Source organism: Bufo gargarizans, chromosome 5, assembly GCF_014858855.1.
Source record: "Bufo gargarizans isolate SCDJY-AF-19 chromosome 5, ASM1485885v1, whole genome shotgun sequence".
Lineage (NCBI taxonomy): Eukaryota > Metazoa > Chordata > Amphibia > Anura > Bufonidae > Bufo > Bufo gargarizans.
This window is the reverse complement of record NC_058084.1, coordinates 341,443,586-341,462,373: the sequence shown is the minus strand read 5'-3', so window position 1 is coordinate 341,462,373 and position 18,788 is coordinate 341,443,586. Positions and strand designations below refer to the sequence as shown.

The 18,788-nt window shown below is 43.2% G+C and overlaps 1 protein-coding gene across 1 annotated transcript in view; it reads left to right on the top strand.

Annotated features, from left to right (window-relative positions):
• The first annotated feature begins 230 nt into the window (after positions 1 to 230).
• Positions 231 to 18,788, top strand: part of LOC122939447 (glyoxylate/hydroxypyruvate reductase B-like) — a 66,292-nt gene continuing 47,734 nt past the window's right edge. The window contains exons 1-6 of the mRNA XM_044295518.1: positions 231 to 276; positions 576 to 607; positions 2,741 to 2,828; positions 9,358 to 9,374; positions 14,965 to 15,346; positions 16,368 to 16,539. Of these exons, the coding sequence (XP_044151453.1) occupies positions 231 to 276; positions 576 to 607; positions 2,741 to 2,828; positions 9,358 to 9,374; positions 14,965 to 15,346; positions 16,368 to 16,539 (737 nt within the window). The remainder of the gene's footprint in view (positions 277 to 575; positions 608 to 2,740; positions 2,829 to 9,357; positions 9,375 to 14,964; positions 15,347 to 16,367; positions 16,540 to 18,788) is intronic.

Genomic DNA, 18,788 nt, shown 5'->3' with positions numbered 1-18,788 from the left:
TTCAAGCCACTAGGAAAAAGCCATCCTTAACCTATGAGGACTCACCCATATCTCTTTATCAAGATTTAGCCTCCTCTACATTGGCCAAACGCAGAGTCTTGAAGCCGCTCACGGATCATCTGAGAAATCAGAAAGTGATGTATGTATAAGTGGCTATTCCCTTTTGGGATCACATTTGCTAAGAACGGCAGAAGATGTTCAGTTAGATCACCCCAGGACTTGCGGGCCGCATGGAAAGTCCTGGAAATCGCTCCGCTGGAAATAGATTCCTGGTTGGTGATTGATATCTCTGCCTCAATTGCCGTCTTCAGACCCTTGAGAGGCAGTGTCGCGGAAGAGATCCTCTACCAGCAGAAAGATGCCGGATTGTAGAGCCCACGTTAACCCCTGGAGTTCCTGTGTCCAATTTTCTTTTCCAGTAGGATTAACTCTGAATGCTCCATCTGCTAGCTGTTCTCAGCTTTCATGTTGTCCCTTCTGAGTTTGTTTATTTCTATACCATGCCTTCAGGAGATTTAGATATCTCCATCTGTAGAGTTTATGTCTTTTTATAACTCTCAAATTGTGTATTCCAGTTATTAACACCGGTCCTGGTCTTGTGTACCAGGTAAGGTTTCAGTTAACCCTTTAAAGTGGGGGGAGGGAGGTTTCGGGTTAGGATGTTCCTCCGGTCATACAGTTATCCCCCCACCTTGCAGCCTTGGTGTATAACCTTGGCCGTATTCTTTTATTTTTATATGCTTATGGTTTTATTTTTGCTCAACGTGATTCGTATGGTGGTCGTGTGCTCAGCCCGGATGTGCCCTCGGTGAGTGTTGATTCCATTATCCTAATTGGAGTCAGTAGGTGATAAAGACTTCCCAGAAAAAGGTGTCAAGACAGCATTATACGTGGCAGACAATAGATGTCTAACCCCCCAACCTCTATTCAAGCTTGGCTTCTCAATTTTTACGTAGATGGCCTCCTTCACGCCTCGTTTGTACCAATCGGCCTCCTTATCCAAAACACGTACTTGACTGTCTTCAAAGGTGTGACCTGTTCCTTTTAGATGTAAGTACACGGCTGAATCTTGACCAGAGGTTTTGGTTCTTCTACGTAAAAATGGAGAAGCCAAGCTTGAATAGAGGTGGGGGGGGGGGGGGGGTTAGACATCTATTGTCTGCCACGTATAATGCTGTCTTGACACCTTTTTCTGGGAAGTCTTTATCACCTACTGACTCCAATTAGGATAATGGAATCAACACCTTTGACCCAATGCTGGGTCTAATTACCAGATGTGGATTCAGTTACATATTTATTCCCAGAATTTTTTGTACAATCACTCAGAATTGAGAAAGCTCGTTGGAAGAACGAGTGAAACGTTTTCAAGAAATCTACAGTACGTCCAGTTGCCTTGATTTATTCTTTACAGATATATACGCTTTCATTCGCCAACCTCCCCGTAAGGGAATGGTTGTGGCACCTAAACGAAACTTTGCTTGATGCAGACGCACACATTTCTGACTTGTCTATCAAACTGTCCCATTATTTCCACTATAACAGGGTAAACGATACGTCCCAGACAATTATATGGGAGGCTCACAAAGCCTTTATCCGCGGAGAACTCATTACATTAGGTGCTAAAGTTAAAAAAGAAAGACAAAAGAAACTGAATTCACTGTTAAGCCAAATAGTGACGATTGAATCTATTCAGAAACAGTCCAAACTTACCCATGCTCAAGATGAGCTCAAATCCTTAAGGAGGCAGTTAAAGGAGCTACTTAACGTTAAGTGCGCAAAAGCGTATCCTTATGCCAAATTTAAACAATACTTACATGGAAACAAGGGAGGCAAACTTATGCCCCACCAAATCAAAGAGAGATGCACAATTCATCTCCTCCATTAAATCCTCGGGAGGTGGGTATGTTTCCAACACTTCTAAAATAGCGGCAGAATTTTGCTCTTTTTACAAAAAGCTATACAATCTAAGTTGGGACCTCTTCGGGAACAACCTGTCACGGATGGTGTTACAGAAAACTTGAAAACACAAATGAAGATCCGACTGACTTGATCCAAAACTAAGGAACAAAAGGGTAAGCCCTGTAACAGCCCTAGCTCCCTCTCTTACTGCTCAGCCTATGCAAAAATTTCAATGGTAGAAAATTGCATACCCTCGTTCCTCGACTGTATGACACCTGAACACCCTATAATAGTGAGGGGACATGACCACTGGCTCCCTACACTTAATACGGAGGGAGTCAGGGTCACCTAGGATCAAGCCCACAGGAAAACAGAAATAAAGAAACAGACTTATCTTGTGGATGCAGCAGTAACAGCTTCTAGCATCAGCACACTCCAGGAAGTTGTATAAACCGCAAGGTAAGGGAGTATGGGGAGGAGATATATAGGGAGGCAATCACTGCTAATAGATGACAGCTGGGAGAGGGAGGAGAGATGTCAAAACAAAAGAAGATCATGCAGAAGGTACTGAAGAACGTCTAACAGAACTTCTCAAAGATCTGGTGGTGACACAACCTCACAGGGGCTGTGAGGGGCTGAAAGAGTACACCACATAGGATTATTTTTAACAGCCTTGAAACTTCCAGTCCTAAGCAGGGATGATGGCCTCAGTCTGATGGAACCTTTTTCAGAAGAGGAAGTAAAAAAGGTGATCAAGGGAATGCCTTTGGGCAAAGCACCAAGCCCTGATGGTCTACCGATAGGGTACTATAAGAAGTTTCTCCCATCCCTTTTGCCCCAGTTGACAAAGTGGTGTCAGGCGCTGGCGAAGGGTGTACCTCTCCCTAACCAGGCTCTAGAGGCCACAATCACAATCATTCATAAAGAAGGTAAAGACGCAAAAGAGTGTGGCAATTATAGGCCGATCTCGTTGTTAAATTTGGGCCAAACTTCTAGCCTCCAGGCTGTCCTCTTTGATACCCAAGATTATTAATAAGGAACAGGCAGGCTTCGTGATGGGCAGAGAGGGTCACTTCCAATCATGTCGTCTCATTAACGCCATCCTGTGATCTAAACTTAAATCACAACCTCTTGTGATGTTGAGTACAGACGCCGAGCAGGCATACCCTTTATAGGTTTGGAGTTCCCTCTGAGTTCATACAAGCGATAATGTCTCTTTATAGCACACCCAGCGCCAGAGTACAAGTCAATGTACTCAGGGATGTCCATTATCCCCGTCCCTGTTCATAATGGTTATGGAAACTTTACTACAAGCATTTCGCTATAACTCATTGATTAGAGGTCTGCAGGTTGGGCCTACTGAACATAAATGTGCAGCATTTGCTGACGACTTAATTCTACTAGTCACAAACCCCAGACAAGCCTTTCCTTTGATTTTGGATCTTTTTTCCACCTTTGGAGAAATATCTAACTTCAAAATAAATTAGGTATGTGTTGGGGCGAGCAATCTAACATCAGGCTTGGGCTAACACAAATCACACATTTATTGCATAAAATACATAAAGCCATACATATAGCAATATACCCAATAAAAAAAACAAATAGTCGCTATATATTTGCAAGGGGACAATTCAAATGCGCCACCATAAATGTTCGTGTTGTGATATGGATCTCTTTACCAGACATGCGCATGTAATACTCTTTGTTTCATATGCGACGCACTTTATTGATACTCAGCCAAGATTTGTCACTACATGTATCCGGTATAACATATATATATCCATATACCCAGAAAATCTATGTACTCAGCACCATATATACACGCCAAATCTATTCAGCACAAGTTTACCTTTGATATATCTATGTACTCAGCTTATCTATGTACCCAGCACTTAATTGAGCAATTGGCACTTTATGTATTTGATGTATTCAGTGAAGGTGAATGACATATAATCGCAACTAAACACCTTATTCCCATATATCCCAGCCGAATATCCGTCCTAAATCCTAACAGTCATCCAACACACAAAGAAGACTCCCCACCCCCATCTACATATATATATATATATATATATATATATATATATACATACACACACACTATTTTAATACTATCACCGTCTCTGTATTTATTCCGTGCAGCAACATATGAGAGTGTGCCTTTCATACCCATCTACTAAACTAACATATAATTAGGGATGAACAAATCGACTTCAGATAAAACATCCAAAGTCGATTCGCTCAAAGTTTATTGTGTACTCAACTTTTGAAAATTTCGAAAGGGACGATATACGTGGTGCGAATGTTTTTTCCCCCATATTAGGCCACACCCCGTACTCCGCCCAAAGCATAATTAGTGACTGTCAGAAATGCAGTAGCTGGGGATCGGTCAGGTGAGTATAAGTTCCTTTATTTGTTTTCTGGCACTTCAATATCCATTTAAATATTAGCTCATAAATCATCAGATTATAGATATTTTAAGGTCTCAACTGCACTGAGTTCCCGCAATTTGACGTAATAGTACGTGATAGTGATCGCGCGATCACTGGAGCGGTGTGCACGCGATCACTGCAGGGGCCCGGCAGTCCGTGGTAGCATCGCTGTAAAAGCCGATGCCGGCAGATTAACCCCTTCAGTGCCTCGGTCCGCGCTGACCGCAACATAGAAGAGGTTTGTGTCAGGTGAACGATCCCATCGAGTCCCCGCACTGCTGTGGCAGGGACCTGATGCGACACAAGGCAGCCCGATGCCACGCAGAGGCTGCCCAATGCCTTGCACGGCATCGGGAACTGCCTTCTAAGGGAGCCGAGGAGATAAAAAAAAAAAACATATTAGGTATCGCCGTGTCCGTAATGACCAGCTCTATAAATATATCACATGATCAACCCTGTCCGATAAACACCCTAAAAAAAAAGAAATAAAACAGTGTAAAAAAAGCCATTTTTGTCACCTTACATCACAAAAAGTGCAACACCAAGCCATAAAAAAGGCGTATCAATAAAACCGTAACCTCATCCCGCAAAAAATGAGCTCCTAGCTAAGACAATCGCCCAAAAAATAAAAATAAAATATAGCTCTCAGAACATGGAGACACTAAAACATCATTTTTTTTGTTTCTAAACTGCTATTATTGTGCTAAAGTGAAATACATAAAAAAAAAAATACATATTAGGTTTCGCCACGTACGAAACAACCAGCTCTATAAAAATATTACATGACCTAACCACTCAGATGAACACCGTAAAAAAATAAATAAAAATTACATCACAAAAATTGCAACAGCAAGTGATCAAAAAGCTGTATGCCCCCCAAAATAGTACCAATCAGACCATCACCTCATCCCGCAAAAAATGAGACCCTACCTAAGAGAATCGGTCAAAAAATAAAAAAGCTGTGGCTCTCAGACTATGGAGACACTAAAATATGATTATTTTTTGCTTTAAAACAGCTATTATTGTGCTAAAGTGAATTTTTTTTTTTAAAGTATACTTATTAGGTATCACCACGTCTGTAACAACCAGCTCTATAAAAATATCACATGACCTAACCACTGAACACCGTAAAAAAAAAAAAAAAAAAGCTATTTTTGTCACATTACATCACAAAAATTGCCACAGCAATTCATCAAAAAAGGAGTATGCCGTCCAGAATAGTACCAATCTGACCGTCACCTCAGCCCGCAAAAATTGAGACCCTACCTAAGAGAATCGGTCAAAAAATAAAAAAGCTATGGCTCTCAGGCTATGGAGACACTAAAATATCATAATTTCAGTTTCAAAAATGCTATTATTGTGTAAAACTTAAATAAATAAGAAAAAGTAGACATATTAGGTATTGCCACGTGCGTCTACTTTTTCTTAAGAAAATCATATGTAGCCCAAAATAGTATCAATATAACTGGCACCTTATCCCGTAGTTTCCAAAATGTGGTCACTTTTTTTGAGTTTCTACTGTAGGGGTGCATCAGGGGGGCTTCAAATGGGACATGGCATCTAAAAACCAATTCAGCTAAATTTTCCTTCCAAAAACCATATGGCGTTTCTTTCATTCTGCGCCCCGTCGTGTGCCCGTACAGCAGTTTACGATCACATGTGGAGTGTTTCTGTAAACCGCAGAATCAGGGTAATAAATATTGATTTTTTTTGACTGTTAACCCTTGCTTTGCTACTGGAAAAAAATGGAGTAAAATGTAAAATCTGCCAAAAAGTGAAATTCTGAAATGTCATTTTCAAAATGATCCAAACATGAAGTAGACATATGGGGAATGTAAAGTAATGACTATTTTTGAAGGTATTACTTATTATCTATTAAGAAAGTAGAGAAATTGAAATTTGCTAATTTTTCAACTTTTTGGGGAAAATTAGTATTTTTTTTATGAATAATTTTTATTAACTTATTTTTACCACTGTCATGAAGTACAATATGTGATGAGAAAACAATCTCAGAATGGCCTGTATAAGTAAAAGCGTTTTAAAGTTATCATCACATAAAGTGCAAAAAAAAATGGCCTAGGCAGGAAGGTGAAAACAGGGCCAGGTTTGAAGGGGTTAAGAACTGAATTGTTATTATTATACACAGAATTCTGTGACGCTCTATAGCTGCACCTAAGAGCTCATGCACACTACTGTATTTGGCATCTGTGTCCCATCTTCATTTTTTTCTGTATAGCACATGGACTCATTCATTTTTACGGGTCCGCAAAACACAGCACGCCAATGCCATCTCTGTGCATCCACATCAGTGTGTCCTTTCCGCAAGTTATAGAACATGTCCTCGTATTGTCCACATTGTGGACTAGAATAGTCATTTGTAGTGATGGGAATGAGAGAAATGTGGATTGCAAACCTAAGGTACCAGTATTTTGTGTATCCGTGGTTGTGTGCATGAGCCCTGAAAAGGGGTTGTGCATGAATGGAGAGGGCAGGACTAAGGCTACTTTCACACTCACATTGGATCTGCACAAAGGCATCCGTTCATATAATACAACTGTCTGATAATACAACCGTTTCGTCAGACGGACACCAAAACGCTCATAAGCTGTACTCTGAGTTACTTTCATTCCTCTGTAGCTGACCCCCCCCCCTTCCTAAACTTAGACACGGAGACTCGCTGACTCCTACACCCTAAGGTGTCGGTCACGTGGGAAGCCGAACAAGACTAGACTTCCAGACCGGCCGCTCCAGTGCAGTGATGCTCCACTTTACCATAGGAGCCGACACTGCCGGCCGGACTAAGGGAACGAAGGATGTTACACACCGGCTACTTACCTCCAAGGCTGCTCACCGCCGAACGCGCACCACACCGCTACTCACAAGCACGTGACCGGAAGTACAGATAAACAGGCGAACGCTCGAAACAAAGCGCTGCCCCCCCCCCCCCCCCCCCATGGTAAGATGCTGGTTTATAAGGGCAATAGGCCCCTACCACAAATACAGGCCAACATATTGGCCTTAAAACATACCATTCCTAGCAGTTTTTTTTTTATTTTTACCATTCCCAGTAGGCTTAGGGTGGTTGCACACTTGCATATTTATGTGCAGAAAATCCGCATGAAATCCACACAAAAACAGAATTATTCATTGCAGTTTTGGTGCAGATTTGTACCTATGACACTGGCTGACCTGTTACACGTGCACTTGGCAGCTGAAGGCATCTGTGTTGGTCCCATGTTGCCATGTTCCCACATTGCTGAGAAAAATTATGTTTTAATATATGCAAATGAGCCTCTAGGAGCAATGGGGGCATTGCCATTACACCTAGAGGCTCTGTTCTCTCTGCCACTGCTGCACCCTGATTGGCATTACCAGACAGTGTAAATGTCATCACGCTTGGCCCTGTCAATCGAAGTGCAGAGGGTACGGCAATTACAGAGGGAGCAGCAGAACCTCTAGCAGTAACTGCAAAATCCCCATTGCTCCTAGAGGCTCATTTACTTATATAAAAACATCATTTTTCTCAGCAATGCAGGCACATATGAACATGGGACCAGCACAGATTCCTTCAGCTGCCAAGTGCACATGTAACAGGTCAGCCAGTTTCATAGGTACAAATCTGCTTACAGATGCCCTTTAACAGCTCCAATGAAGTCTATGACATGCCGCAGATTTCTAAACCTGCACGACAGGTTAATGTCCTAAGAAAAATAGCAAAGTTAAAATGAGAGTCTAATCTCATACACTTTGGGCCAGATTTATCATTAGCTCAAGTCAAAATAATGGAGTGAAAATGTCGCAAATTTTTGTGCAATCTCTAAAACCACGCAAAAATTTGCGACTTTTATTGGTTCTGCGCTATGCTTGCCAGTTTTCTGAAAGTGGGCATATTTTCTTATGTAAATTAATCTAGACAGATTTACTATTGCGACAGTTTTAAAAAGTAGCAAAAAAAATTGCGCAATTTCACTGCAGTGAGGACCATGCTTATCTAAACCTACTTTCACACCGGCGTTTTGGTTTCCGTTTACAAGATCCGTTCAGGGCTCTCACAAGCGGTCCAAAAGGGATCAGTTTTTCCCTTAATGCATTCTGAATGGATAAGGATCCTCTCAGAATGCATCAGTTTGCCTCCGTTCCCTCTCCTTTCCGCTTTGGAGGCGGACACCAAAACGCTGCCTGCAGAGTTTTGGTGTTCGTCTGATGAAACTGAGCCAAACTGATCCGTCCTGACACACAATGTAAGTCAATGGGGATGGATCCATTTTCACTGACACAATCTGGCACAATAGAAAAAGGACCCGTCTCCCATTGACTTTCAGTGGTGTTCAAGACGGATCCGGTTTGGCTATGTTAAAGATAATACAAACAGATCTGTTCTGAACGGATGCAGACGGTTGTATTTATCTTAACGGATGCGTTTGTGCAGATCCATGACGGATCCGCACCAAACGCGAGTGTGAAAGTAGCCTTATAGAACATGCGACTTTTTCGTAAAGACGTGTGACTTTTGTTAAGCCGCTTACTGAAGGATAAACTGCTACCGTCAAACCACATGTATCACAGTATAAAAGGACCATTAATAAATCTGACTTGGCCAAAAGGGACTTTGGACATATATAAAAGTGGAGTAAGATGTAGGTGTAATGATAAATATGGCCCTTTGTTGGTAATGTATTACGCTGTGGTATTTCTGCACAGAATCAGCGTGGGAAAAACGTGTGTCATGTGCAGGCACCCTTACTAACCTGCTTAAGGTCATGTGTAGTATTTGGACACATCATCACTCTTGTTCCAGCTGTGATGTACCCACCTACCTCACATGACCGCTGAAGGAGTAGTCACTGACATAATTACTACAGTCCGGAGGACGGCAGGATTGTACTTCGTTTGCAGATCTGTAGATGTGATGACATATGCACATTCCAAGAAGTTAATCCATAAAACTGGTTCTTTCTTCAAGCTAGTATTTAACGTATTCACCAGCAAGCAACTTTCACCACTAAGTCCAAGTGTGTCTGAGAAGCGAAAGTCAAGTGTGTGGTAAGTACTGCTCACCTGGGTGTCTAACTTTTTACAGCTGATTGCATCTTAGTGTACGACCACATGGTCAGCTTTCCTGCTGAAGTTTTGGAAGCCAAAATCAGGAGTAGATCTTAAAAGGAGATAAAGTATAAAGGGCTCGTTCAGACGGCCGTATGCTGTCCGCAAAAATACTGAATGCTATCCGTTTTTTTTGCAGATTGCATTCAGTATTTTTGCGGACCCATAGACTTCAATAGGGCCATGTTCTGTTTTTCACGGTATTCAAGTATAGGACATGATTCATTTGTTTTGCGGAACCGTGGAATAGAAAAGGACCCCATAGAAGTGAATGGGTCAGCATGTAATCTGCCAAAAAACGGATCCGCATTTTTTGCGGATCGTTTACGGCCATCTGAATGAGCCCTAAGGCCTCATGCACACGACCGTTATTTCATTCCGTGTCCGTTCTGTTTTTCGTGATTTTCTGCGGACCCATTGACTTTCAATGGGTCCATTGAAAACTCGGCTAATGCACTGTGTCATCTGCATCCGTGATTCGTGGTTTCAGTCCGTCAAAAAAATATAACCTGTCCTATTTTTTTCACTGACCCATTCAAGTCAATGGGTCTGTGAAAAAACTCAGAGGCACAAAAGATTGTCGTCCGCGTACTTTTTTTTCTATCATTTGCATGGCAAACTTGACTTTTTTTTTTTTTACTTTCCTTCATGTCTGGTGATCCTCCAAAAATAAAGGAAGACACACGGAAACGGACCACGGAACCCCATTTTGCGGACCAAGAAAAACAACTGTTGTGTGCATGAGGCCTAAAGCTGAGGAAGGATACTACTTATCCCTTTTTTTATTTATTCATGATTATAGCTTCCAGAACCGCACCAGGAAACCCTGTGTGGCCTCACCCAAGGCCTCTTTCACACTACCGTATGGCTATTTCAGCGTTTTGCGGTCCGTTTTTAACGGATCAGTTGTTCAGTTTTTTTTAACGTTCGGCATATACAGTAATTACATAGAAAAAAATGGGCTGGGCATAACATTTTCAATAGATGGTTCAGCAAAAACGGTATGGATACGGAGGAGATATGGATGCATTTCCGTATGTGTTTTTTTTTTGCGGACCCATTGACCTGAGTGGAGCCACGGAACGTGATTTGTGGGCAATAATAGGACATGTTCTATCTTTCAACGGAACGGAAATAGAATGCATACAGAGTACATTCAGTTTTTTTGCAGAACCATTGAAATGAATGGTTCCGTATACTGAACGCAAAAAAATGGCCTGCAAAACGGAAAGAAAAAAACTGTAGTGTGAAAGAAGCCTTAGGGCTCATGCACACGACCATATGGCTTTTTCAGTGTTTTGCGGTCTGTTTTTTGCGGACAAGAATAGGACATGTTCTATCTTTTCACGGTACAGAAGTACTAAAACGGAATGCACACGGAGACACTTCAGTTTTTTGGGCTTTTTTTTGCTAAAAAAAAAAAAAAAAAAAAAAAAAAAAAAAAAACGGCCAGTATACTGAACGCAAAATACTGTTGTGTGCATGAGCCCTCAGGGCTGTTTCACACGAGCGAGTCCTCTTTGGGAATCACGCTCCATGTGGGAGCGCGATTCTCTGTTCTGGACCCTGCTCTTCTTGCTGGAGCGCACTGCATTAGGCCTCATGCATGCGACAGTATTTTTTCACGGTCCACAAAACGGGGTTCCGTTATTCCGTGTCAGTTTTTTCTTCCGTGTGTCTTCCTTGATTTTTGGAGGATCACCAGACCAGAAAAGTGAAAAAAAAAAGTTTGCCTTGAATATGATAGGAAAAAAACGGACACGGATGACAATCTTGTGTGCCTCCATGTTGACTTGAACGGGTCCGCGAACCGTTGTCCGTCCCAAAAAAAAATAAAAAAATAGGACAGGTCATTTTTTTTGACGGACAGGAAACACGGATCACGGACGCGGATGACAAACGGTGCATTTTTCGAGTTTAACGGACCCATTGAAAGTCAATGGGTCCGCAGAAAACGGAACAACGGACACGGATGCACACAACGGTCGTGTGCATGAGGCCTTATACCGATTTATAATGCTTTGTGCCTCTGCATAACTTTACTGTTACAGAATCATAGTGACGGCACAAATAACATGCAGATTTTCTGCTTTGAAATCTGAAGTGGTGTGTGGGTACCCGTAGGCCACCTACACACGGCTGCCAGCGAACGCACATAAGATCTGCATGAATTTCCGTGCAGATTTATGTGTGTTGCTGCACCATATCCACACCAAAATCTGCAATGTCTAATTGTGGTTTTTCGTATGGATTAGATGCGGTTTTGCCGCAGATCTCAACCTTCCATTGAAAAGGGTGAAATCGGCAGCTAAAACTGCAAACATAGTTAACATGCTGCAGATTTGGAAATTTGCACGGCAGGTCATTTTCCGTACGGACACAATCCGCAAAGAGTACATGAGATTTGTGTAATTGCATACACTCTGCTGGTACTGTACTGCGCTGCAGTTTTTACACAAGAAAATCCACGCAGAAAACCGCACGTGTTCCGCAACGTGTGCAGGTGACCATAAGGTGAACATGCAGAGGATCCCCCCTAATTTCCCTGCATATTTTTGTGCATTTATGCACCAAACACTTGATAATTATTGCTTTTTTTGTTTGAAGATTTGTATGCAGAAAATCAGGGGAGATTTTTGTGTGGATTTTGAAGGGGATTTTCTGTATATGTTAACAATCCCACCCTACATAAGGTGCCTGATCACACAAACAATTTATATGCTGCAGATTTTAAAATCTGCACGGCAGGCCAATTTCTGCACAGAACAGTGCAGAGGTAGGTGAGGCCAGCAATACCATAGTGCAGCAGAAACTACTGCCCCAGCAGAACCAAATACCATAGTGCAGCAGAAACTACTGCCCCAGCAGAACCAAATTATCACAACCGGCGTGCCTATCATATACGTGATACAAAGGGAGGGAAAAGGGAAAAGGCTCTGTCCAAGGGAGAGGGAAAGGTGGTGACCCCTATCTCACCTTGAGGCTGGCACCTGACTGCCCTGACGTCCCTAGACGGGTTCCTCACCCGTACGCCGATCGCGTGCCTAAAACCCTGGCTTTCCCTGAGATGAGCCCTAGATAGTGAATAGGGCGGTGGGAACACTAGTCCGCACCACTAACTCTAAAGGAAAACACCAAGGAGAGGACAAACAATACAGACAAAACATATAATCCCAGGTGGGCGACAACAAAAAGCCCAACAGGGATCCGGAGGGTAACGCTCTGGAACAACAACCAGGATTCACAGCTCCAGTGGGTCAGTATAGAAGTCCAGGCAGGAAGCTCTATATCTGGCAACCAGAGAAGTGAGAGAGGAGAATATAAGGAGATTGGGAGTGACAGACAAGAAACAGCTGAGGTGGAGAAGCTACGGATCCCTGAGTGAGCCAAAAAGGATAGTAAGGCAAACACAGAAAACTATCATTAAGAAACAGCGTGATCTTTAGACATAGAGCGCGCAGCCACTCGCTGCGACTTCCTGACCCCGGGTATAACGGAGTCAGACGTGGCTCTTGACACCCTCGTGACACAAATACTGTAGTGCAGCACAAAATACTGCCTCAGCAGAACCAAATACTGTAGTGCAGAAGAAACTACTGCTCCAGCAGAACCAAATACCATAGTGCAGCAGAAACTACTGCCCCAGCAGAACCAAATACCACAGTGCAGCACAAAATACTGCCCCAGCAGAATCAAATACCATAGTGCAGCAGAAACTACTGCCCCAGCAGAACCAAATACCACAGTGCAGCACAAAATACTGCCCCAGCAGAAACAAATACCATAGTGCAGAAAAAAATACTGCCTCAGCAGAACCAAATACTACAGTGCAGTATAAAATACTGCCACATTCACCATAGTATTCAATGGTATCACTGCCCTGAGAATGGCGATGCAGTTGAATTCAGAAGGGCACCTGCAACTTTTGGTCAGGTGCATAAGTACCTGATACTCGTACGTTAATTAATGCTGAGAGCATAAGGAGGGCTCAAGCAGTCATCTGAACGTTGGCCCACCAGGAAACTGCAGCAGGAACTAGAAGTGTTTCTTTATACTTTTCATTCCCTTCCAACCCATTTCTGGTTTTGGCTCTAAAAAAAAAAAAAAAAAAAAAAAAAAAGGGTGTTCGCATAGCTGCATTTTTTATTTTTTTTATAAAGTGAAAAACACTGCATCCAAATGTTACATGTTGGCCAGTGGTAAAATGTTAAATACCTAAAAAAAAACAGTGGGGGGGGTCATTTACTATTAGATATAAGTCAGTTTTCGGTGGCCAGTGTTTCCCTCTCACACCAGGGGTGTGGTGAGGGCGGGTCGGTAGGCACTTCTCATTTATCATTTTCTATGCCTGTTTTAGGCATAGAAAATGGTCTAAATTTAAGGTAGCAAGGAAGCTGGTGGTGGATGCGCTGAAATTATGTAGAGGCCAGCGCAAGGGGTTATTAAGACCGGTGTCTAAAATCCGTTTTTAATAATTGACCCCCTGTGTTTATTGTGTAGTGTTTTATGATGGTTTAAAAAAATGCCAGAAATATCATTGTAAGGCCTCATGCACACGACCGTGGTGTGTTTTGCAGTCCGCAAAACACGGATGGCTACAGTGCACGTTTCGGAATTTGCGGAACATCACGGACAGCCTTCAATATAAATGCCTATTCTTGTCCGCAAAGTGCGGACAAGAATAGGACAAGTTATATTTTTTTAACGGGGCCACGGAATGGAGCAACGGATGCAGACAGCACATGGAGTGCTGTACGCATCTTTTGCGGCCCGATTGAAGTGAATGGGTCCGCATCCGAGCCGCCAAAACGGCGGCTCAGATGCGGACCCAAACAACGACCGTGTGCATGAGGCCTAAAGCACATGTAGATCAGAAATAGATTAGCTGCAGCTAATCATGGCTGTAGCAGATCACCACTCTGCCAGTGATTGACTGCAGAGATCACAGGCCCTTGTGACTGCATCATCGCTGGACCAGTAAGTAGAGAGAAATGGGGGATCCCTGAGGCGAGTATTACTTTTATTTTTGAACAGCACTCTTAGGCTACGTTCATATCACCGTTCAGCCTTTCCGTTCTCCTGCTCCGTTTAGGGGCAGGAGAACGGAAAGGACGGATAAGCACATAACTGACACCAAACTGAGTCAAACGGAGCCTGAGGACCCCATAGACTATAATGGGGTCCGTTATGTTTCCACTCAGAAGATGATTTTTAAGTGGAGACAAAAGTTGTGCGTGCAGGACTTTTGTCTCCACTTAAAAATCATCTTCTGAGCGGAAACATAACAGACCCCATTATAGTCTATGGGGTCCTAAGGGCTCCGTTTGACACAGTTTGGTGTCAGTTTATGTGCTTATCCGTCCTTTCCGTTCTCCTGCCCCTAAACGGAGCAGGAGAACGGAAAGGCTGAACGGTGATGTGAACGAAGCCTTAGCAATTTTAAAGATTCAAAGAGCTCAATGCCATCAGTTGTTGCACTTGTTTCAATGTTTGTTTTATAATGCCAACAATGTACTCAATTATTTTGTAGAAAAAAATGGAGGAACTTCCATATGCTCTGATGTCATACAGTGGCGGGTCCCATGGATTTCCAAAAATCTTTGAAGCTATTGTAAAGAGGCATTTCCAACTACTCTACCTGGAAGAATTTTCCAATAATAAGAATATGTATGCTCCAAACATACAAGCTCTCTTAGTGTGGTGGCACCTGCCTGTAGTTGACAAAGAACTTCTGGATTCTCTTCCCAGTCTTAAAGTTATAGCAAACTCTGGAGCAGGGGTAGATCACCTGGACCTAAAGTTGATCAGAAGTTATGGTATAACAGTCATAAATACACCTGGTGTAGGAGATAATGCCACAGCAGATATGGGAATGGCTTTAATGTTGGCATCTGCTAAAAATGTAGTAGAAGGTAAGTAATTGCAGTGGTATACAAGTGTGTCTCGCTGGGGATAGTCTTAAAAAAATGGCTTGACCGTCCTCATAAGGTACTGACCTAAAAGTTGATTTTCCATCAGAAAAAAATGTAACCTTGTAATCTTAGGCCCCCTGCACACGAACGTGTGCACTCCGTGGTTGAGCTGCGTCCCGCAAAATGCTGGCCGCAATGCACGAACACAGTCCGTGGGGCAGCCGTAGCTGATCGCAAAAAGATAGGACATGTTCTATCTTTTTGCGGAACAGAAGTATGGGACGAAACCCCACGGAAGCACTCCGTAGTGCTTCCGTAGGGTTACGTTCCGTGCTTCCGTTCCGCACCATTCGGCATCTCCAGATTTGCGGTCCCATTCAAGTGAATGGGTCCGCATCCGGGATGCGGAATGCCCACGGAACGGCACCCGTGTATTGCGGATTCGCAAATATGGTCCGCAATACGGCAACGGGCAGCACACATTCGTGTGCAGGGGGCCTAACTGGTTGCAATCGGCAACTGGTCCACACTTTTTGCTCCAGGTTTTTTTTTTTTAATGTTTTTTTTTTGTATATGGTGGTTTTATATTTCAGCCATCCTCATTATATGTCCTAACAATCTATTGCTATATACTAAACTGAATTCATTATCTGCTAAACTCATTATAATTCAGTAAATCTGTTTGGTCATGGGGGTCACCTACGTGTAGCTTTGTGGATCATAATAGACTTAACAGTAGGGATAAGCGAACTTGTGTTTCAAGTTCAGCGTACAAAGTTCAGGTTATCTAAGAATTCCATTATGGATTTCTCTACCACGGACCATAAGTTATGGTCCGTGGTAGTGGAATCCATAACAGAATTCTTAGATAACCCGAACCTTGTACACTGATCTTGAAACCACACGTTTGCTCAACACTATTTACCAGGCTTGCTCTTCAATACTAGAATTCAGCAGTGTGGTCAGTGATAGGCCCTAAAAAGCCTCCATTTTTATTGTCAGTAAAAATTTTCTCCTACAGGGAACAGAATATCATGTTCATCAGACACCAAAGAGTTTGATTTCAACTGGGTGGGTGATGATATCACAGAGGCTACACTGGGCATCATTGGAATGGGAGGCATTGGCTATTGCATCGCTCAGAGAGCCAAAGGTTTCAGGATGAAGATTCTCTACCACAATAGGAACAGGAGGTAAGGTCAACGGGGCTACCTATTGAATGTCTTGCTTCAAAAAGTTAAAGGGGTTATCCAAGTTCAAGAAAACCCCCCACATGTGCCGGACCCCTCACCTGTAATATACTTGCCCCGCTCCTGGTCCCCGCACCGCCGCTGCTGCTTCTCCCTGCACACGGATGAAAACATTCCGTATCGAGGGGAGCAGCCAATGGTGAACGGGGACGAGCCTCCCTAGTGTCACCTGCGATGCTAGGGAGGCTCGTCCCTGTACTCGCCTGCCATTGGCTGACCCTCCCTCCTTTTCCCCGACACCAGATGTTTTCTTCCATGTGCAGGGAGAAGCAGTAGCAGCGGTGTGGGGACCAGGAGCGGCACGGGGAGCGGGGTAAGTATATTGCCGGTGAGGGGCCCAGCACATGTGGTGGATTTTCTTGAAATTGGATAACCCCTTTAACCATTTAATTGATTAATGGGCACGTAAAAGAGTAAACGTAAATTCAAACTGAAATACTTATTCATGGTGGGGTCATCTCTTATACGTGTAGTGAATGAGAGGGGGCAGAAAGCCTTTACCAGACCCCTCTGTTAGCAGCTTATCTCCCCATTAACAAAAAGATCGGGCATTGAAATCCAGCATGTCCGATCCTTATGTCTCTTGACATCAGCCACTGGGGAAGAGTCGAGAGGCCACCATGCACATTAGATGGTAATGTGAATGGCCAGATTCAGACTAGACAGTCTGAAAATGAGCCAGATTTATCACAATGGCTGATGTTGGATAATAAATCTGGGGCACCTTTAGGTTACGTCTACATGACGACATTTGTCTCGCGTCATTTTGTTGCACTAATGTCGCACAACAATTTTTATAATGGCAGTCTATGGTGTCTCACTGCAACATGCTGTGACTGCGACGCAACAGTCGCAGAAAATCCATTCGAGACTTATTGTTGTCGTGTAGACGTAGCCTAAGGCCTCGTTCACACTTCAGTGTTTAGTCAGTGATTTCCATCAGTGATTTGTGAGCCAAAACCAGGTGCGGCTCTAAACACAGAACAGGAGCAGATCTTTCCCTTCTCCCTTCTGTCTGTGGTGGCTCCACTTCTGGTTTTGGCTCACAAATCACTGATGGAAATCACTGACCAAACACTGAAGTGTGAACGAGGCCTAAGACTTTCTTATCTCAGTTTTTACCACCTATTAGGTCGCTTACTTTATGCCAGAATTGTACACTTGAATTTTGGCACAATTTTGGTGCGTGTAAAGTCACGGTTTCTCTCCTTCACCTTGTCGGCAAAAGCAAAATAAGTGCCTGTGAAATGTGGGGCATGGTCTTTGCGACAGAATTCTGACAGTATGAGCCATAGTTCTAGCCCATTACTAAGTCTAGCCCATTATTTCTAGCGGTCTAGACCAGTGTTTCTCACCTCCAGTCCTAAGGACCCACCTGCCGGTCATGTTTTTAGAATCTCCTTAGTATTGAGTAGGTGATATAATTAATGTAAATGCATCAGGACCTACCACAGGTATTCATTCTGTGGGATATTCTCAAATCATGACCGGCAGGTGCACCCTGAGGACTGGAGTTGAGGAACACTGGTCTAGACTAACTAACTAAGCCTAGTTCAGTATTTTCCATTTATTTTTTCATTTCATTAATTTAATTAGGTTATGTGTACATATGGTACCACAGGTTTGAGTTTTTCACACTACTGCCAACAGGTTGTGACAGCATGTGACGACCAAGTAAGGCTGAGTTTCCCGGTAGGCCGATGCCCAGGGGGCCACCCAAGCCCTCCTCATGGCCACTGGCCAGGTACATGACACCGTGATGCTCTCGGCATTAATTAATGCTAGGTGCATTAGATACTTATGTATCTGGCCATCATCTGCAGGTGCCCTCCTGAATTCAACTGTATCATCGTCCTGGTGATACAGCAGTATTTTGTGCTGCACCATGGCATTGCAGTAAAATATTACTGGCCCCACTTACTTCTTTTGTCCCTGCTTACTTGTGGCTTGTGTTGTCCCTTCCTACTTATGTTGCCTCGCTTTCTGTCAATTTGGACTCGTCTACAATATGGGGCCTATTAGTTTTTTTTTCCAGGGCCACTTTAAGTTCCTAGTCCGCCCCTGGTTCATACTTCAGTTATTTGGTCAGTTATTTCTATCAGTTATTGTGAGCCAAAACTAGTGGTGGAGCCTAATCAGTGACAAGGTATAATTGAAAGATTTGCACCTGTCCTGTATGTTTGATCCGTACC